This window comes from Ischnura elegans, chromosome 9 (assembly GCF_921293095.1).
Source record: "Ischnura elegans chromosome 9, ioIscEleg1.1, whole genome shotgun sequence".
Lineage (NCBI taxonomy): Eukaryota > Metazoa > Arthropoda > Insecta > Odonata > Coenagrionidae > Ischnura > Ischnura elegans.
In genome coordinates this window covers 112,472,766-112,494,995 of record NC_060254.1, presented here as the reverse complement: position 1 = coordinate 112,494,995, position 22,230 = coordinate 112,472,766, and the positions used below count along the sequence as shown (strand labels likewise).

The following is a 22,230-nucleotide window of genomic DNA, read 5'->3' as shown; positions in this document are numbered from 1 at the left end:
CTCAGCCAGTTTTTAGTGTTGACGAGACGATATTATTTTGGAAAAGAATGCAATCTCGTTCATTCATTTTCAGGGAAGGAAAACCTGGATCAGGTTTCAAGGCATTTAAAGACTGTTTCACGTAGCTGCTAATGACTCGGAGGACTTCAAATTAAAAAGATTTATCATTCATAAACTCCGCTAGCTATGAAATGGCATTCAAAGTAGCATTTTCCTGTCATTTCGATGAGCGACAAAAGGGCCTGGGTGACACAATAGTTGTTTTTAGACTAGTTTGAAAAATCGTCAACTGCCGGCAACGCATTACGATCCCCTGAGATAGCAGATGTTAGCCCACCCGCACGACATGAGGGAATTTCAAAAGCACGTAAGAATTTTTTTTAACGTGAATTTAAGTCTTTGAATGTGTACGTACTATCTTTAAAGATGTTTTAAACTATAAACATTTATATAAATAATGTTTTCTAAGGCTTTTTATGGGAATATAGATGTTTTAGAGGAAATTCAATGCCCAAGACCTATGCTACCAGGAACGCATCCCTATCTTCCCAATGATAAAACGCTCTCATATAACGCAAATTCGTATAGCGCAAAGACCCCGAGGAACGCATCCCTTGCGCTATACGAGACATGGGTGTATTCACTTATATCGATTTCCGATTTCTTCTATCCACCATTTAGTCCAACAATGTACACTCTCCTTTGAATTTTTTAAACCACAGGTTATGACGCCAAAATAAGTTCCAATTGCAACAACCCTTATAAAAGCGTCTGAAGATGATTTTTGAAAAATCAATCCCTTGGCGTATTGGAAATTATTCGCCAAGGCAGATATTAACTATTAATCAGCTATTGTCCTTCAAAACTACGCATTTCCCTAAGCATGATATGCGATTACTATTTGCAGTGTAATTGCTGCAGGATACCCACTTATGGCAGCAAATTTAGCACCCCCATCAGAGCGGAAAACCCCTTGCAATCTTTTCCATGTTCACCTCTTAGGTACCAATGTGACGGCACGATGCTTGAGTAAGAAACACAAACAGGGGCGTTTTAAAATACGCCACTAAGGGAGAAACTCTCCTGCCTCCCATTTGTTTTAGACCTAAGCTTTTAGATGGTCTATTCATTTATGGACACGCTATATGCAAGGAACTTGAATACTTAAAATAAGATTTAAAAAATACTTGTAGACAATATTCATTGGCCCGATATATAAAAATTAAATATTCCATAGTCAGCACATATGATTTTCTTATTCTCAACGAATTCTACTCTTACCATCCATAGGAACATATTTGTCCCTAACTGTATCTCAGAAAATATTAGAGATATCGCTTTTAGATACAGTAAACTCTCATTATTACGAAGTTCATGGGATCAAAAAACTAAGGGTTCGTAATAATGAACGTCATAAGTAAGTAAGAAAGATAAACAAATTAAAGAAAAAGATTAAACCTAGAAGAGAAATTGAAAGTGATCAATTCTTGAAAATGAAGAGCATCAAAGCGATAAGTTTAAGCTCACAACATTGACAGTCCGCAATATTATTTTGAATAAAGATGAGGATAAAACATCAGTGACATCAATCAGCCACAACAACTTCAGCCAAGCGGTCAACACGTAAGCAAAATTCATCGCTGGAAAAAATCAGACTTCTAATTATCCGGATTTATAATAAACGGTCAAATGATGTTCCTCGATTTCCATTGTGAAAAGTATATTTGGATGTTGACTGTTCATATGGCTCAGGAAATTATGTAATCTCTCCCTCCCGTGGGGCCAGATTATGAATGTATCGTCAACATAGCGGTAGAAACATCTCGGGTATTCCTTAAGCAATGCCTGAAAACCGGCCCAAAGGAAAATCCGATTGGCTGCCTCCCGGCCAATCACATGAGACCTTCCACACGATAATGATATAATCTGACCAACTTCATCCACTCGCTATTAGCCCTGAAGATGGAAGGAACATCATTCGAGTTGTGAAGTGTCGACAGAATGGAGAGTGGCCAGCCGTGAGAGGAAGCCTGAATAGCCTTCTTTGAGCACGATTATATTTCACATCAATTTTAGATTACATTTTGATTGCGGGGGACTTGCACAAAAGCTTCGATAGGGGAATGAACACCCAATCTCAAATCCAAACATAAACCCTCACCTTGAGCTAGTTTTTTCATTCGGTCTTCCAGCATGACTGGAATATCACTCCATCTTGAAACCAACTCCTGAAGTTCATTTCTCAGCATTTCACTCTGACGACAGCTGGATGCCTCGCTCTCCTTGGTAAACTCTTCTAATAGTTCCAATTTCCTAATGAGCTCTTGCCCTTCACTATTCACATCATCGAAGGAGGGCTGGAGTTCAACTGTTTTTTGAGCAAGATCCTGGAGATAAGCACGAAAATTACACAGATATAAATCACCATCAGATGCAAGAAGCATGATTACTTCAACGAAATGACTCGAGCACTGACTCATGATTAATACAAAGTTCATTACATTATACTCTCATTGGACTAAGAAAAAAAACTTGTCTCTCTCACCTGGAACTGAAGCAACTGCTGATTCATTTGCTGAGGGTTAGTCAGCATAGGATGTTCGGACAGTAAAACACCTTCCACTTCATGCACCCAATTTGATAATTTAGTTTTTGAATCCCGGAAGGACTGTGGCTCCACTGCACATGTTCCAATCTCTGACGACAGCTCTTGCTGCTTAGCACTCAACCTGAAATGGTGGAGTCATTAGGATCATGTATCACAGTAGTGTTTTCGGCATATAATACTGAAGTGCAAGGTAAATGGTGTGGGAGATCACTTATTGGAATTAAAAACAAAGGAGGACCAAGGACAATTCCATGAGGCACACCATATGTTATGTTAAGATGGGCTGACAGTGTTTTATTAACCTGAAAGCATTGTGTGCGATTTGTTAAATAGGACTCAATGATTTTTAGTTAGCAATTATTTATGCCATAAAATTTAATTTTTATGGAATAGTGTGTGGGAAAGCTTTAGAAAGGTCACATGCTGTCAGTACGAGGGAGGATATATTTTCAAAAGCGTCCAATAATTTATTGACCACATATTTAATGTCAGAAGATGTACAGTGACCTTGACGAAAGTCACTGTACATCTTCTGGGTTGTTATTTTGAACGTGGTTATGGACCTGGGTTTTCATGGCTTTCTCAATTACCTTTCCAAAAACACGAATGATTAAAATTTGGCGGTAATTTGAGGGTGAAGTTCTATCTACTTTTTTTATGTATAGGGATTATTTTAGATACCTTGAGTTCCTTGAGGAAGGAGCCTGACTGAATGCAAGAAGGTACTACATATTATTGCAAGGGGTTCACTGATTTTATAATAATATTTGTAGATAAACCATAAATATTAGAGCAGTTTGATTTTTGAGACTTTTGATAGTTAAATAAATATCTGTGGGATAAACCAACAGCCATTTGAATGCAGGTGCAGTTACAGTGAGTTTACTAAGTAGATAGATAAGTGGCATCAGCAGATGGGCTATCAGAGAAGTTGGTGATATTGACTGAAGTGCTTGTTTAGGCGTTGAAAGGGGGTAGTGAATTACTACATGAAGAGCCAAATTCAGTATTCTAGACAGCCTTCCAGACTGCCTTTATTTCATTGTCAGCATTTTTAATTAGAGTACCATTTGCCATGATTTTAGCTTGATTTATTTCGTAGATGTACTCCTTCTTTAGAAGAAGTCAAACCTTTATGTCCTCAATGTCCCACAGTGATTATATTTGGAGGGCAGATGGACTGCTTCAGAATATAAATTTGACAATTCTTTGATGAACCACTTACACTTAGGCTTTTTACCTATAGTTTTGGGAATAATTTATATTGGGGGAGCAGTGTTCAAAGAGCAATATGAAATTTTCAGAAAAATATGTGACATTATGATTGCCATTTTGCAATTGAAGGAGATAAAACCAGGTGACAGAGGACAGTATAGATTTAAAAATTTCACCACTGGTCTGTGAAATATGCTGGGTAAAAGTGGGACGATGTGTATCACAAATGGGTTTTGAAACCCTTCTTTCGTTTTTGAATATGAAATCTAAGCCTAGGCGATCTGACAGCCCAAAATTCATCACCTTGACAGCATACGATGAGGCAGGTAAGCTTGTGATAAAATAGCCAGTGCCCCAATTATGATTGCCATTTTGCAATTGAAGGAGATAAAACCAGGTGACAGAGGACAGTATAGATTTAAAAATTTCCTGTAGTTCCCCGTCCATTAACCCACTGAAAACAGCAACCATAAATTCTTCCCACTTGGAACATACTAAAATCTTGATGATACAAAGTCATCCAGACTGAAAAATCAGAACTCCATAATATCGAACAACGCAATTTTAAGATAATTTAATACATCTCACAAAAGGTCTCAAAAAAAGATAACACACTACAGGCAAAAAGTCCAGAGCTGATGGTCAGGCGACAAGGCAGCAGAGACCCACCACCGCCCATTAATGCTCACACGCTCACTGCCTCAGGCCCAGTGCAAGAAATTACTCAGGAGGGAGACCACAAGTGACCTGCGCCTTAGATGCTGGCGGAATTCTATTCTATTACGTATTTGTATTCCTCATCTTGTGTTCCCCCATCCCTCGTCAGCCACTGCAGGTTATCAAGTGTCCCACTAGAGCAATCAACTACCTTCATAACGTCACTGTCTGGAACGTCCAAACATTGCACCCCATGTGAGCACACAATGAAAGACATCAATGAGCTCTTTTAAAGGTATGCATTAGAAATTTTAGAGTGTGGTTTGTTCCGCCATGTTTGTCGACCGCTGCCAGTGGTTACGTGTTTTCCCCATCCAACAGTCTTTCCATCCAATGCAAGATATAGTTCCAAAATACAATAGAAAAACAAACCCCAATAGTATTACATTTTTATAAGTAGTTTTGCTATCAAGTTTTTTCCATTCTTCGAAAAATTAAAGCATTACATCTCCCTTGGGACTGAGTTCGAAATTAGCAATTTTGAAATATTTTAAAATTTGCAGTGCACCTAATAGAGACTCTTTGTCAGGACCAGGTGTTGTGCTTAGCATTACTGAAACTTTGTATCATCTTCATTCATAAGAGTTATTTGCATTAAACCAAATTAAAAACCGATGGTAATTCTATGTTGCAAGACATCATCAGGTACAAACACACAGGTTTGTAATGAACTCAGGTGAAATTGCCAAGTTATTGCTTTTCATTCAAATTGCCAAGTAAATTTCACAAAGATACACACACCAGAAAAAACAGAGCAAGTGTCACAAAGATACACCAGAAAATCCTGAACTGGACACTGTATAGCAGGAAATACAAAAAAACTCCTCAAACATTATTATCTGCATGCCTTAGTAAATGAGTGATAACTGCAGCAGTCTGATAAGTTACATTAATATTTTATAAAGCACTTTTAAATTGACTAATGTTAGGTTGAAAAATATCAAAACAAAAATTTCTTTCCTTATTTCAATGTCCATAGAATATGCCTGATATTTCATTAAATGAACTCCTTGAACATTAATTACATCTTTAAAGGGGTCAATAAAGATTAAATATGTAATTATTTTGCCATGATGAAACAGAGGACAATCTTACCTCTCCGAAACATCTTCCCATTTAGTCAGAAAATTCTTCATATCATATAAGATAGAATCTCTGTCTTCTCTAGCTGCCAGATGACTGCTTAACGTATTTGCTTTTGCATTTAGCTTGCTCAACTTATCCTCATGGGCCTTCATTGACTTCACTTTAACCTGCGAAACAACAAGAAAAGTTTAATGATTATAATAATGAAAGAGTATAACCACAACTCACTTGTCCTAAATTTGCCAATAATACTGAGAAAACTAGTTAATTATCAAGGTAACTCGTAAAAAAAAGGCTAAAACAACATTTAATATTACAGTTGGCTCCCAAAATATCACTTGGTAACTTAATTTTACAGCCAATCATTGATGTAATCAATAATCTCAAGGTAAAAATTCATTAATCTTTTACATTTAATCTCAAATGAGAGCCCCTAAAATGAATAATTTTTATGGAGCAAATAATTTTAATAATTTAGATAGGTACATAGAGATTCAATAATTTTCCCTATCCCCATATTATGAAGAACACAGGGAAAACACCTTGTGTCATAAAAATTCATCTGGATGTATAAAACAAACCCATGGGTTTCCATATTAGGTAATGCAATTGCAAAGAAATTGTTGTAAACAAAGTTTTTTACTAAATAAAGTTGGTTTAAATGAATAATGGCCATATTGAATCTGACCCCAATTTTATCCTGAAATTGGGTCAAACCCCCAGAAATACAACTACATATCAAGAATAGAAATGGTGGCCCTGGAGTAGTCACTCACAAAATAAGGGATCTGCTCAAAGGCCCACTTATGTAATGATTGAGTCCTCTAGTGTGTATTGCCTCTTTGCCATTGGATATAATGTATTAGCAAAGCAATACCATTTTCCAACTCAAATGTAAAAGGGCCCAGAGCATAACGTTGAATCAGGGCAAAACAGAACATAAAAACCAGGTTTCATGCTGCTTGAGGACTTTTCAACTGACACATGAGTAGGGGCACCGAATTTTCGCGAACCGCGAAACGTGAAATATAACGAGAAATTTCCAAAGTTGCGCGAAATTCACTTGGTTCCACGAAATTTCGCGTTTAAGCACTTTTTCTGCGAATTTGGCGCGATATTTTCCACCGATGCCAGTAAAAAAATACCCCGTTATTTAAGTTTTCTTAAAAAACCGGTATCAAGAACCGATCGCATAAAGTCGGTGCTTTGGAACCGGCTCGGAACTGTTGCGAGGATTTGAATTTGGCGCCCAAATCCGAAATGGTTCGCAGCGTATTCAAGGCCAAAAAGTTAAGAAAAAAAAGATTTGAAAACGCATGTATTACTTTCCGATTGCATGGCGTCAATGTTTTTTTTTTTTTAAGAGTTGCTCCCTAGCACGCGCATTTAAGGGGTCGTCAATTTGTCGCTCTCGCCAACATTTTAACATTCTGTAGCTGCTGCCGCATAGGCCGCTTTCAAACAAGCTGACTTTTCGCCTGCCGCCGGCCACCGAACAGTGACGTTCTTTCAACTTACTATAGGTCTATGGATGTCTTCAAACGAGTCGCATAACACCGTTGCGTTGACGGCAAGGCGCCCATTTCAATCCAGCCTGGCGATGCTCCGTCTACGGCATGAAATATAGGCTATGCTACATTGATGCCGCTTTCAGACGAAACGACTTTTCACCGGCCGCCGTTCACGTGAAATTCGGGCGGCTTTCAGACGAAACGACTTTCTGCAACGTCGTGTGCTGTGCCGTGAACGGCACCAGCGGAAAATCGTTTCGACTGAGAGTGGTGTTAAGATTGATTCATGAGTATATACAGCAATTCTGCGATATACGAGCTAGATGAGTTTCGAGAGCCTATTCGTAAGTTGATAAACCTATGCGAAGCATCGAGAAGTGTGGTTATCCTGCAGAATGCAACACCGCATTACAATTTTGCGTTCATTCGTTGCCGCTCAGTTTATGAATGTTGTCGCTGTACCGGCGTTTTGAGCAGTTTATTGTTGAGGTTATAAGAACTGTGACAGTGAAGCATGCAAATCAGTTGTCAATTAATTAAGTAACAATTTAAGCTAGTTACATCACAGAATGTATTTTAATCTGACTTAGAAGTTACAAAAAAACCTGGAGAAAGAACCAGTGGCTGCCTGATGTAATGAGACGTATTGGTCGATCATGCATTCTTAACAGTGTGTTATTTAACTTTTTTACTTGGTAAATAAAATGATAGGGGCGATCTTGAGTTTTTTTACAGAGCTTTCCTGCTAATTAACATCTTTTGTGAAATTATTTTCGTTCACTTCTTGTGGTTGTTTAATTACCTGAATTAATGGCAAATTTAAATAGAGTTCATCCTTGGAACTGAGTATCGAGAACTGATGGGGGAGAACCAGAACGGTACCGAGAACCGAAAAAATTTAAGAACTGACTCAACCTTAATTTATAGAATTCCTTGACCCTAGTCAGCAATGCACAGTTTGGAAAAGAAAATGAATCTTCGCTTAATAGTCTCAAAAAATCTGTGAAACTTTCGATGTGTGAGGTCCTGAAGCAAATAGGCATAAAGAATGATATCAAGTTGTCATTCCTTGTATACAGTGACCCAGGGAGGAACATTATTACAGCCATGGGAAGATTATTTAACTCAAGGTGTATATTGAAAACTGATGTGAAGGACTTAGCACAATTGTTGCTAATGTCCTCATATAATCATTAACAGAAACTCAAGAACTTTTTGGCTATTCTGCTGTAAAGGATTCTGCTAGATCAGTTCAGGAAGAAGGAAAAGCATTTTCAGTACTTCCACTAATGCTTGCCCTTTAAAATGATTTTTCCCCCATTTTGTAGAAAATTGTGTGAAAACCCTGTGGCAAATGTAGATGCAGAAAGAGGATTTTCCATGCATGGAAATATAAATAAAATAACCACTAAACTTCCAAAAAATGTAGAATTAAAGTCAAGTTTGACCAATGGATCTCAATTCCACTAAAAGAAGGATTCAGCCAATTTTAAATTCCAGCGTGTGAATAATTTCAGAGGGCATATTTAAAAAAATTATTGATAATAGATAAACACATACTTGCATGTGTTGATATTATATTTTTTGTGTAAGACCTTAAAGACTTTTGTTATCAATGTGTTAAGTGAAAACTAAGTTTTTTACATCATGCAGGCCAATGAGAAAGTGAAATTTAGACCAATCAAAAATATTCTCCATCTATACAACTCCCGCATTTGTCTAGCGGTATGCGGTTGAAATACATGCATTGCAAAGAGCGTTTATGGTATGTGTATCTAACAAATGCTCAACTTGTTCCTTTAGCATTTGCCTTGACCCTTCTTTATCAAGGTTTTTACCATCAAAAATATATTTAAGATGCTAATAAGCATTTTTATTGGTGAAATTATTGTTCTTGGGATAAAAAAGAATATTTGTGACGAGTGAATTTTTATGACGAAACTTTATTTTTTTATGACGAAATTGCAATTTTATGATGAAATTTTAAACCGAAATTGACAGATTTTTATGACGAAATTCACAGCTTTTTATTCACCGATAATCTTTGCCTCTACACATGGGCCGATGGTAGGGTGAGGCTGTACTGTCCAATCAAGGGCAAGAGGCAAATACCATGGCAAGAGGAAAATACCATTAATTTGTGACTGGGCACGATATTACCTTCTCCAACCACTATGTATCTGCTTTCCACATGGGAGCTCTTGGGACTAGTTACACAGAACAATGGTGGGAAATATTAAATGAATAAATATACACTAGTTTGAACATTTTCACTTTCATTTATCGATATAAATTTGAAAAAATGAGGAGACAGAGGTTGATGGTTCACAGTTGCCATTGAAAATATTTGGGGGGCTCATTAAACTATATTTTAGAGTTAAAAAATAAAATTAATGGTCTGAATTAATGATATCACTGAAATGAACTCAGGGGATAACTCTCATCAAGTAATAGCCTAAATATGCATTAACACTAGAATGACCAGGGTAAGCTGCATACCTATATACAGTAGAACCTCGGTTATACGACCCTCAGTTATACGATGACCTCACTTATACGCCGATTTTTTTTGGTCCGGTGAATAACCCCATATGAACCCATGTATTTCCAAACTCAGTTATGAAACTCTTCACCTATACGACGCCCTCGGTTATGAAACGTATTTTTCCAGTCCAATGTGACAAAATACCTCACTTGTACGACTTGTCAGAGAACTGATCTACGAGAAGATAGCGGTAGGCGCGCCGATTTTAGTCTCAGGAGCGGGGCTAGTATGCGCTCATTACATAGATATGTCAATGAAGAATAATAAGTTTTAATTATGAGCGATGCTGTTTATTAGATATTAATTTTAACTGCAGTAGATGATCGTTAATCCGGAATATCTATCTCTAACGGAAGATTGTCTCGAGTTTTCCAAGGTTATGCTTCCCGTCGCCCAGCGAAATAACACCAAAATGAGCCGTTAAAAATCCTCGCATACCAAAATTTTGGCTTCCACGGTCATCCAAAAAAGATTATCGTATTTGTAGTATGGACGTAAGCCGTTGGTGATTCAACACGATGGCAAAAACAGCATGCGTGGACTCATTCCGCGGGCTAATCCCTCATCCGCGGGATGAATTGAGCCGGAGGAAAGTTGCTTACGCGGCGCGCAGATCAAAACTGACCCAACTTGTATCTGCGGGTTTAAATGAAATATAGTTTGACCTTGACTGCCTGGTGGCAAGCGTGTATTTTTTAACTGAACGAGAGTTAGTACGAATGCCCTCGGAGAATAACTCGCGTCGTCAGTAGTAACGTAATCATTAAAGTCAAATTCAAAACGCGAGAGATAAGGCAGTTCCTTTCGACTCAGGAATGACTTATAACCATTATATCGAAGTACAAAAACGGTCTGGTGTTGTTTTCATATATGGGGAAGCAAAATATTACGTGAAGATGAGTCACACGGCTTGTGAGTCGAAGTTCCCGGCGCTGAATTCGTGGAAGAATGCCGACAGAGAAGCTATACCCGGTAGATTCAATCTATTATTACTAAAATGTCATGGGAAAATTCTTTTTTAGTGCGTAAACATTATTGAGAGGGGAGATTTTTCCGGGCTCTTAATCTATTTTTGTCCATTCATCACTGTAGCAGTTGCACGATTATTTCAAATGCTCACTTAAAAGTTTTCTAAGCACCGGAAAAGTGAACTTAGTCACGGAATATCCGGGGTACCAGTGGCGTAACTAGGAATATGCTTAGGGGGTGACGGTAGTACCTGGGGGGCGGCTTCACCCCCCACCCCTCCGAGGCAATGGGGATTTCCGTAAAATTAAAAAAAATGGCATGCCTGTAAATATGTTCTACATCATTTTGGCACATAAAATTTAACTTTAAGTAGATGCAGTTGCTGTTTATTAAAGCTAGACTTGTGTTTAAAATTTTTTAAAATTTCTCTGAGGCTTTGGAGAGGGATCCATCCCCTCATCCCCCAACCATAATTACGCCACTGCCAGGTGCTCCATATTATCTATGGCATGGTATTTAGAGGGAGAAAACTGACAGCTGGGGTCATTAGCGCCATGAGATAAGAGAGGGAGTATAGAAACCCTGTGTTGGAATTAGCCAGGTTGTAACGATAGGCTTAACCAGGGCTTAATGTCCCGTCTGCCCGACAGTGTGTTGCACTGGAAGTTCCGTCCACACTACTCTCAAGCAGGGATAGAGCCATCTCTGAAAACTTTCTGCCTCTGCCATTAACCCGGGTCCATAGGGTGTGAAGCCTTCGTGATGCATTAGTGAAATTTTGCTCCCGGGGTTATTAAAAATTATAATTGCGGGGTGAATTTGGATGACTTTCCTCAGGTATTTCATTTCTTCAATCTCCAATCTGGGGTTTGCCTGTAGTTGGTAAAACGAATTTCCTGTAAACCGCTTTTAATGAGTCAACTTTTTTAAAAAATTGGCTTCTCTGTGAAAATTTAGTGTCATCATTCCAAAATCTCTCCAGTATGATAGCCTTGCAGCTTAGTACCTGGAATGCTAAACGTTCAACCATGGGTAATGTTGTTCAGGAATGTAAAATTATGTTTCTCTTAAAGTAACACATCATCTGTGGTGTTGCTTGTGAGTAAATAAGATTATTAGGCTTCAATTTCTTCCCTCCAAATGAGTAATTGCATCCTGGAAACAAACCAGCCCCTATAGGAAAGGATTTCATCCTGAATACGGAAAAACCTCACATATGAAACTTCCTCACTTATGAAACTTTTTTTGGTTTTCCGCTGAAAGTTTCATAAGTGAGGTTCTACTGTATAATGACCGCCAGCGGTCAGTTGACCATTCGCCCTTTTCTTGCACTCTTTCATTCGGTTTCCTTCCATATTTTTACCTAATGTGTGTAGAAGTACTTTGATTATGTGTTATGGTTAGGCGCAGTGTTAGGAAAAAATTGAATACTACAAAAAATATTAATTACTCCTTAAAAAAATTATAGCAAAATAAAAATGTGTTTCACTAGCATCGTTAAAATATAATACATCATGTGTTTTAAAATACGTGTAGCATTTCTAAACATGTTTTTTGTCATATTTTTTATTGGTTAAAAATATATGTCAGAGAAAAAATCAAAAAAGACAGCATTAAAATGAAGCACTATAAATTTGGTCTCAAGGTATGTATTTTTTATACTCTCTAAGCAAGTTTGCAAATTTTCTGATTACGTCCACGGCATTCTCACATATATTTGGGAGGCATAGTGTAAACACATCAGTGTAAAAATGAAGTAATTTTCCTGGAACACGCAAAAATAATAAGTTTTGCACATGTAAATTTTTTTTTATTGTTTTTTAACTCTAAAAAATTTTTCTGGGATAGAAACTGTGGTGCAAAGGAGATGCAAAATACTGATGTGGGCACTTAGAGCAGAGGATACCTGGAAGAATCGAGGCAAAACTGTCGTCACCCCATGACAAACAAAGCAAAAAAATCTGAAAGATGGAGAGATCAACGAATCAAGAATGCCACGGTAGACCACGAAACAACAAAAGAGACGGCACTTACAAGGGGAGACCACATACCTTGCTCCGCCTTTTTCAATGCCTATTTTTTATGGCCTTCGGAATAGTGAACACATCTCTGAACTAGTAGTGTTTCCGTTGAATGGGCCTTAGTTTGGCTGTAATTAATTAATTTTCATGCGGTACTTTTCACAAGTCGAATATAATGCCAAAATATGGCATCCCTCAGCAGATGGGTCAGGTGGGGTAGTGGTAGCGTGATTCCCGCCCAGAGGGCCAGGGTTCGGAGCTTTGTCATGGCAGTATATTTTGTTGTCTTCATTGTGTTCACTCGGCGTTAAGTTTTTCATTAATTTTAATTGCAGCAAGCATAGACACGAGACAATTAGCGACACAAATACCTTTACAACAAACTTGGAGAACATTTGTACTTATCCAGAAATATAATCAACGCACTCATTTTTTAAGCCTGGCGACATTGATACACTGAGCACATCAATTGACATGGTGCAAATTTTTGCAAAATTAAGTTTAGTTGCGAGGTGTAGAGTGAATGAGTCACAATTTATGACTGACATGGGGCAGCATCTACAATGAATGATAAGACGAGCTTTGCTATGCGAATCAATGGTTGATTGGCGATCGCCATTCATTGAATGATGCATGTTTGGTGCTGGTTACAAGTGTTGTTTAACCCCTCAATGCCATCATGCGTACCCAGTACGCACCCTTTAAATTTCGTATACCACCGTCATGCGTACCCAGTACGCTTCCTGACCTACTGTATATAATATTTTTTCTCCGCCAGATATTGTATGTTAAATTGAAACTAATTGCTCTATCTTTTGAAGAAATGTTTTTCCTCTCCAATAAAATATTCATTGCGGCTTCATGCCTTCAAGATTTAAAAAAATGCTTTGATAAAATTCCGTTTTAAACCAGTGCGTTGACGACTTCGGTCCAAAAACTCAATGTCTTCCTTTAACTGTTCTATCATGAAAACTTTCGCCTATTCCGCTTGAGAGACGTCGGGAAGGGTCAGCTACTTTAGCTTGAGATACGGTATCTTCTATGCTCAATGCCTTCTCTCTGTCTTCTCCTTGTTTGTCGTCACCTCGAGCCCCAAGTGTGTTTGGTCCGCCTCGTTAGTCCTAAGCGAAGGGGCCATGTGCTTCGCTCTGCATTTATTTTTTTTTATTTTTTTTTTCTGGACAGTAATCAACGAAGATAAGATTCCATCTAAACAGTCAGCGTATACCAGGGTCCCTTCGAGATATTTTCTCGTCTCTTGAGGGAGCTTCTAAACCACGAGCTTCAGTCCACTAGAGTCATTCATGCTGTGTGGTGTTCTTTCAGGCAGTGTGTTGAAATAGGGTGGTTTCCTATTACAGTGGAACTTGGTTAGTACGTTTCTGAAGGGACCACGAAAAATGAACGTACTAACCAGGAAAACGTACTAACGAGGAAAGTAAATAATAGCAGTCGGGGTTATTGCAATCAGTGAAAAAGTCGTCATAATTACAATTACTATCGGTAGTTCTCATAGGATCGCCTTCCTGAACTCTTTTCATATTTAAAATCAAGGAAATGAGCGCTACCATGAAAAACAATACCACGTGAATAAAAATCGCAATTATTCATGGATATCCCGGAGACGATTTCATGATTACGGCGTCTATCTCCCGTGATTTATCCTATATATATTTACGGAACGAGGACGAGTGAAGCTCAGACAAGCGAAGACAAGTCATTTTTCTTTCTCACAGCGTACTCGGAGAATATAACAACGACCCGGAGTAAGTCGACTGGTTTTTTAAACATGATAAAAATTGGGCAAAATTATATTGACTTTCAAATTACGGCAACAGCCGTAGACATTCGCTTCTGGAATGATACCATTTCGATTGTAAAATCGATCGATATATCGACTGATGACACGCAAGATTATTAGATTACGACGTAATTACAAGAAAATTTTATATTAAACAGTTGAAATTTACTTTCAAAATTTGTCTAATGTCGTCTGCTTTCGTTCCGAGATCAAGTATTTTTAAGCTAAGCTTCGCGTGGAGATCCAGAGGATCGTCTGCTCCCGCAACAGTAGTCAAGTAAATACGCACGACGTCGAGTTTATGGAGCAGTACTGCTTTAGATAATGTGGGAATTGTCTAATACCGTTAAGACTCATTTCTTCATCATGATAACTCGTGCAATAGCAACAATTGCCCACTCACGAACTTTATGTGCAGCAGTGGGCACTCCCAAGCGCTCCAAAGGCAACAGAAGGTGAGGAGCTCGGGGTGGGGAAAATTGGGGCTTCTTATTGGCTGTCGTTTTTCATAGTCAGAAATTCCCGAAAAATGGCCGCATTTTATTATTCAGCACGTCACAAGAATTCAGAAATGCATTTGGATAAATTACGGTAGAAGAAAGAGATGTGGAATGAATGGAAGAATGTAAATGGCTAATAATAATAAATTAAATCATGAATTCAGACGTTTGCGACCCTTAAGAAGACACTAGAGAACGAATTGCGGGTTGCGTCACGGCAAGCAATTGAGCGTACTAACCAGGAAAGCGCAATTTTTTCAAACGTACTAACCAAATTCTTTTACCTGTATTTTGTTCGGATGGTACCGGGACCGAGGGAAATCGCCATACTAAGGAGGAAAACGTACTAAGGAGGAACGTACCAACCAAGTTCCACTGTATTTTTTTATTGCCTTAATCGTAAGATTATTACTCCTGTAGTACGTATTTCACGCTTTTAGATTTTTAAATGACAATATCTATTTTTCGCGATTAAATGAAAAGTGAAAAATTCCAAGCGCGCGAAAACGCGATGCTCAAGTATGAATGCCGGGAAATATCTCCGTACGTCGTATTTCTGGTTCCCCCTCCCGCCCGGTGAGGTGACCTTGAGGCGAGGCTTAGCGCTGATACGTCGTAGGCTGCCAGCGGGTAGCTGAGTACCTTGCTGAATGGTAGCGCTTGGCTTAAAAAAGGTTTATTAATACCTTATCAAACGAAGAAAACTTTCCGACCTTAGCCAGTTTTAGTGGGTGATTATTAAGACATGTTTCCCTGAGCTCTGTGCCTCATGCATGCATTGGTAACCTTAGACGATGTATAACTCCTATCCTCTCGTGTAGAAACTAGGTCCCTGTGACGTCACGTGGAGTGGAATCGCATGGGCGCCAATCTGGCCTTTTTCAAATGAGGATAAAATTTGACCCTTGCCATTCGTCTAAACCGGTATTTCAAAAACCAAATAATTTGTGTATTATGAAAACGCGACGCTCAAGTATGAATGCCAGGAAATATCTCCGTACGTCGTATTTCTGGTTCCCCCTCCCGCCCCGGTGAGGTGACCTTGAGGCGAGGCTTAGCGCTGATACGTCGCAGGCTGCCAGCGGGTAGCTGAGTACCTTGCTGAATGGTAGCGCTTGGCTTAAAAAAGGTTTATTAATACCTTATCAAACGAAGAAAACTTTCCGACCTTAGCCAGTTTTAGTGGGTGATTATTAAGACATGTTTCCCTGAGCTCTGTGCCTCATGCATGCATTGGTAACCTCAGACGATGTATAACTCCTATCCTCTCGTGTAGAAACTAGGTCCCTGTGACGTCACGTGGAGTGGAATCGCATGGGCGCCAATCTGGCCTTTTTCAAATGAGGATAAAATTTGACCCTTGCCATTCGTCTAAACCGGTATTTCAAAAACCAAATAATTTGTGTATTATGAATACACTAATGGTGGGTAACGAATCGCAATCAATGCCTTTCGTTTTCTTTGATGAAGGAAACTACCCTATTCTCATCAGGTGTACTTCCTGTGTGTGGTATTTTTTGTAATTGGGGATCCTACAAAAAGGGAATAGTATTGAAAGGCAAAAAAGAGACTCGGAAGTCTGTTTGTGTGTTAGGTTATAGTAAATTCATTGGTGGGGTGAATTTCAAGGACCTGTTATTGCATTCGTACCTAATGGAAAGAAAACGCCATTACAAGTGGTGTATGAAGTTATATAGGAGACTATTGAATGCGGCAGTCTTAAATTCATATGTTATTCATAGGAAGAACAAGTATAAAAATTTGACTTATCATTTCGCATGCCATTGGTCGAGGTAATAACTTTTGAAATATCCAACGTCATACGAACTGATGCACAAAGGTTAAGAAAATACTTAGCTGTTTCACAAAATAAAATATATTGCGACCGGTTTCGATACAGCATATCATCATCTGGTAATTACAAGTATCAGTACACAGAATTTATACCCTTGAAGGCATTAGAGGAGTGGTAGAGTGGAGGTGGAGGAAGGGGGGAACTTCAGAGTACCCATTATTGGATGCAATTAGTTTGATTGTGTTTAGCTCCTTCATCCTGTTGTAATTCGACAATGGAATCAATTATAATCTGTGAAGCATACAATGTATTGCTGATAGTTTGTGAGAGAAGTGGTGTCTTGAATTGCGGTGTATTATTTGGTCAGTGAAACAATTTTTTCTGAAAATCGAGAATTCACATTTTTGGTTTACATTTTAAATGGTTAAATCTAAGTAATTCAACCTTCCTTCACATTCAACTTCACTAGTGATATTGATGTTTTTGTCCAAAGAATTTAAAAATGACACGAAGTTGTCTGTCTTAGTGAGCCAGTCCACACGCAGAAAATGTCGTCGACGTATCGATACCACTGAAAAAATTTTTCACAAGGGTGCTGTTAGAATTGAAAACACATTCTTCGTAGCTGTCCATATATATGTCAGCAAGGAGTGGAGACAGCGGGGATCCCATGGCGAGGCCGTCAGGTTGTTCATATATCGTATTGTTGAATTGGAAATAGTTTTGGTTAACACACACTTTCAGTAGGTGGCACAACTCGGCAATTACAAGGGGTGGTGATTTGGCTTTCACTAGAGCAATTTCGGCTTAGATTTTCTAAGGTAATTCATTTGAATACTCACATATTGACATTTGAAACATTAGCACGTGATTACCTATATGAAATGATAAGGTAATAATGGAACAAAGTCAGAGAAGTGGCCGGAGTGGTAAATTTTCGAGTAGGCGAAATGGGTAATCCTATCGAAAGTATCAAATCTGTTATGAAATTTTCAACCACAAATAACATCATGTAATAGTATTTTTTTAATGCATGGAATGTTAGAGATCTCATAGCTTATTCGAAACCAAATTAAAATCTTTCAAAATTGAACATTCATTCATTAGTTCATAAAAGGAGAAACATAAAACAATACATATTTTTTCAGATCGCTCGAAAAATTATTCTAAAGTAGCGCATTATATTACGCAAGTTTACAAAAATTTTCAACGATACTGATCATATGTTATGAAAGATATAAATTATTGAATGATAGTATGTCAAAAAGGCGAAGTCATTTAAATCTCATCCGGCCGCTGAGATGGGATTTAATTAAATGCCCGCTGCGCTTGAGGGGCTAATTCAAGAATCGGCGGCATTGTCTTGCAAAAAGAATGCTGAGTCTGTGTGCTCACAGCTTACTTTGCTACATAAGCATTTGTGCATGTGGATGTGTCAAGAGTGACTGCACACACACCCTTCCACTGCTATGGAAAAATGCGAATGATGGAACAAGTCATCACCTTCATCCTCCTCATGTGTCATATCCGAGTTTTGCATTTTATTGCATTAAAAGTTGCATTTTGCACATCATCATAAAAGGGTTAAATTCATTGAAAAAGTTTAAAGCCCAGAAATGGTATGAATACATAGGGAGTAGATTATTTTGAAATAGCATTTCTTACTTACCCGACATTGTTCAAGTTGGTGTTGCAAAGTCTGTGCAGACCCAGTAGTCCTGTCTCCTGATGAAGAGTTGCTGTCCAACCACTTGGTGTAACCTTGGAGAGCCAATTGGAGAGCCCCCATTTCATTCTGAAAGGACTTTTTCTCGAGAAGGAAATTGATCCTCTCTCTTCTATCACGGAGGAGAGCTTTCAAATCATTCCACCTCACTTCAATCTCCCTCACACGCCTTCCAATCTCTTCAGAGTAATCTGTGCCCTCTGAAAGAGAAATAGCCTTTTCTAAAAATCAGAAGCAAATGAATTCCCACACAATACTTTAAACCAGTTGAGCCAACGTATGTTGGAGGACAGGATAAGAAAAAAGCCTTGGGTACAGTTAGGTCAGAGAAAGAGTTGCCGAAAAAGGATTAAATTCTCCAGGAGCCATGACTCATACCATAGCTATGGGACATTTTATACAATATCCAGGCTTCTCTTTATGAAAAAAAAAATAATATTTTAAATTTCCGCTACAAAAAAATTTCAATAAAATTCTACAAATTGATGACAAAGAACCTAGAGTAGCGTGGTTTTGCTGGACCTGCAAGTGCACGACATATTCACTTACACTAATATGTCCCCAAATATAGTCCACCACCACTAAAATAAGAGCTATGGCAATCTCACCATTGGCACTGGCTTCAATAATCTGCTTTCCAAGCACTGAGAAGTTTGCCAGATTACTTTCATAAGATTGGATTTCCGCCTCCGTGTCCTCGTACAAAACCAGCTGCTCATCCACGCTGAGCTCATCGAAGGTGCTCCCTCTGCCCCTCGTCCCGCTCTCCCCCCCGCCAACGAGGACGCCCTCCATGTGCTCCATCCACACCATCAGCCGGTTGAGTGAGTCGTCAAACTCTGCATGGGACAAACTGTCGGCAGCAACCCTCCTCCTTTTCGATCCTCCCTGAACAAACTGATGCCCAGCACAAAAAGATCAACTTTAAAAACAAGTACACATGTATGTACCTGGTTATGTGTAGTAGGGAATCCACTCTTGCAATGTTTTAAGATTCATCCAACATTTAAGCATTACAAATAATCTCATGAATTTCTGAAAAACATACATAAACTTAACTCGGGTATAGAGGGAAAGAGCAATACACAATTCAGCACAACTTTTAAGGAGAGGAGGAAGTTCAAATTTAAATTGCAGCTATGAACCTCTGAAGGGTTATTCCACCAATCGTATGTCCAGACCATAAGTCAATATCGACCTTAACTGCAGCCTCAAGACATATGTACGTACAAATGGCTTCGAGCGATTCTCCTCTGAGTGAAAGGCCATAAGTTGGGCGGTAGCTAAGTTAAAAGGCCGTAATATCTCTTGACCTGCCTAGGAGGCCATCATAACACGGGCCATAGGAAATAACATTACATACCTAAGGAGTTTTAAAAGAAATTTTTGAAGTATCATTAATTCTATCGTGATTGTTTCAAAAAATATAAGATTATTGCAGGGGAGCACAAATGGATTCAATTGGTATTGGCTAGATATATGAAAGAAAGGCGTCAATTTCATCTGGAAAGGAGGAGTATAAGGGATACGTGTAATCCACTCGCATGTGATGATGGCCTTTGTCATTAAATATTTCCTTGTGTCAAAGTAGTTGTTTCTAATCTACTAAGTAGATATAGTGGGTGGACTTAGCGTTCACTTATAGTTAAAAAGTTAGAAATACTTTTTAAATGGATGCTATGGTGAAAAATTTTCTTGTCAGTAAGGCGATCTTCAGTAAGTCGATGCGTAAATATAAGGAGATATGCCATCCACAAATCAAGGAAAGAATAATAATTTCAAATTAATGTTATAATTTTATACAGCTACCTAATACAAAGGGATCTCACATACTCTCTCTATTCATTACGTGTACATTTCATGAATATTATTATTACAGCACAGTACAAATTTCTTCTGCTTCTTCTCTTCCATAATTTTTGCTCTTCACTTTTTCCGATGCTCTCAAGTGCCTGCCGCAAGACCAGCATTTAAGGAAAATCCAAATTTATCCTTTAACAAGAGTCCATTTTGGTTAAGGACCATATAATTAATTTTTTCTTCATGTTGGAACATACTATCTTCTCGAAAAATGATCAGTGTTTAAAAAAAGTGAACAGAACTTACAGAACCAATTATAATTTTCGTACCCGCCAGCAGAAAGTGTGTTAAGACTTTTGGTCAGACCATACGATATGGCCCCTTAAGAGTGGAATCGATATAGGGCGTAATTTTGGGTCAGGCCATACGAAACTTACGGCCAGCCATAAATAGTTCAGCAGAATAGCCCTCCAGATACTTTAGGTTCTTCTGGATTCAAAACTGAGGAAGTCCAAATAACTCGACAAATTTTGTTAGTTAAAACCATGGTCCTTATATACTGGTTGCTAATCTCCCGACATATTCTGGCTCGGGAGTGTTGCCTCGACGGACGCTTTTACCCCATAAAACCCCTCAAATGCCTCCCCTCAAACACAGCTCTGGGCACAATCGCACTGCTACAAGGGGGAATATGGAACTAACTGTGCTGTCGGAGGCGGTATATGCTTTTGAAATGCTGCCAAGAGCGCAGTTAGTTCCATATTTCCCCGATTGGCAGCGTGACTGTGCCCAGAGTTGTGTTTGAGGGGAGGCGTTTGAGGGGTTTTAAGGGGTAAAAGCATCTGTCGAGGCAACACTCCCAAGCCGGAGATTAGCAACCAGTATATAAGGGCCATGGTTAAAACGATAATTTCCTCAACTTAAATCATAACTGAGATGAGTAATCACCTGATAATAGAGCACTAAGTGAAAAGGAAGGATGAAAAAAATTACCACATGGCCAGAACTACCTGATAAAGCATTGACAAAGAAATCACAAGAGTAAATCACAATGTATGGAACAAATATGAGGAAAAACTTACACAATGGAATAACTGTTTAATTCAAGAAGAATGCTTGCATGGATATACTGACAAAATCAAATCATTTAAGTCACATTTAAAGCATTTTTTGGTGTGTTGGGTTTTGTTGCACTTAAAACTATCATTCAATGAAAATAATAGGGTTCAATTACATTCCCACACAAAACACACTGAAGGTCAAGGGAATGTGGAATTTTCAAGCCAGGGAAGCAAATACCAAAATTTATGGGAAAGAGAAATTAACTGTTCATTTCCAATTATAAGACCCAATAGCATAAATTTGACTCTGATGACAGCCATCACACATGATGCTTCAGACACTGTATTTAGTCAACTAACCTCTCTACTCCCTGAATTCTTCTGAGCAGATTCCTTCACCTGCCACTGCCTGCCAGATGTCACTACTGTGGCTGACACTTCCACAGATGGAGATATTGTATACCCACCAGGTGCTGATGCCATCTATACAGGTTTCAAAAATTGGTAAATAAGTTAGTTCTACCAAAAATATAACCTCCTGACTTTAAAAATGTCTTCCTTCCTCCGCTGATTATACTTCCTGTAAACTAGAAGCATCTCCTTACCTTGAATTTTTACTTTGGTCTCTAATATGTGTCATCAAAGAGTAGTGCAACTCAAAGATTGCCTAAAGCAATTAGTATTAAAATTATTTCCGTATTTTATACATTTTTCCTCCACCTATTATGGTGAAGATGAATCCTTTAAGAGTCTATCGGGGATTAGTGTTCGCTCACAAATCTCAATTGAGGATCCTCTGCACTAATAGAGCCCTTGGGGCACAGACAGGTTGCCATTATTTTAAAGTGACCAAATTTTAATACTTGATAAAAAAA

General features: G+C 38.5%; 1 protein-coding gene across 10 annotated transcripts in view; it reads right to left on the bottom strand.

The window, feature by feature from the left end:
• Window positions 1–22,230, bottom strand: part of LOC124166034 (dystrophin, isoforms A/C/F/G/H-like) — a 957,857-nt gene that overhangs the window by 689,016 nt on the left and 246,611 nt on the right. For 9 of the 10 annotated variants that reach the window (XR_006866384.1, XM_046543616.1, XM_046543612.1 and 6 more), the window contains exons 14-19: window positions 21,716–21,838; window positions 19,103–19,391; window positions 18,438–18,694; window positions 5,636–5,793; window positions 2,546–2,729; window positions 2,162–2,387 (exon numbers count right to left, since the gene is read on the bottom strand). Coding sequence is in view for 9 of the 10 variants with exons in the window: in XM_046543616.1 (XP_046399572.1) it covers window positions 2,162–2,387; window positions 2,546–2,729; window positions 5,636–5,793; window positions 18,438–18,694; window positions 19,103–19,391; window positions 21,716–21,838 (1,237 nt within the window). In the remaining variant the exon portion in view is untranslated. The remainder of the gene's footprint in view (window positions 1–2,161; window positions 2,388–2,545; window positions 2,730–5,635; window positions 5,794–18,437; window positions 18,695–19,102; window positions 19,392–21,715; window positions 21,839–22,230) is intronic. The other variant, XM_046543617.1, reaches the window with a different exon arrangement.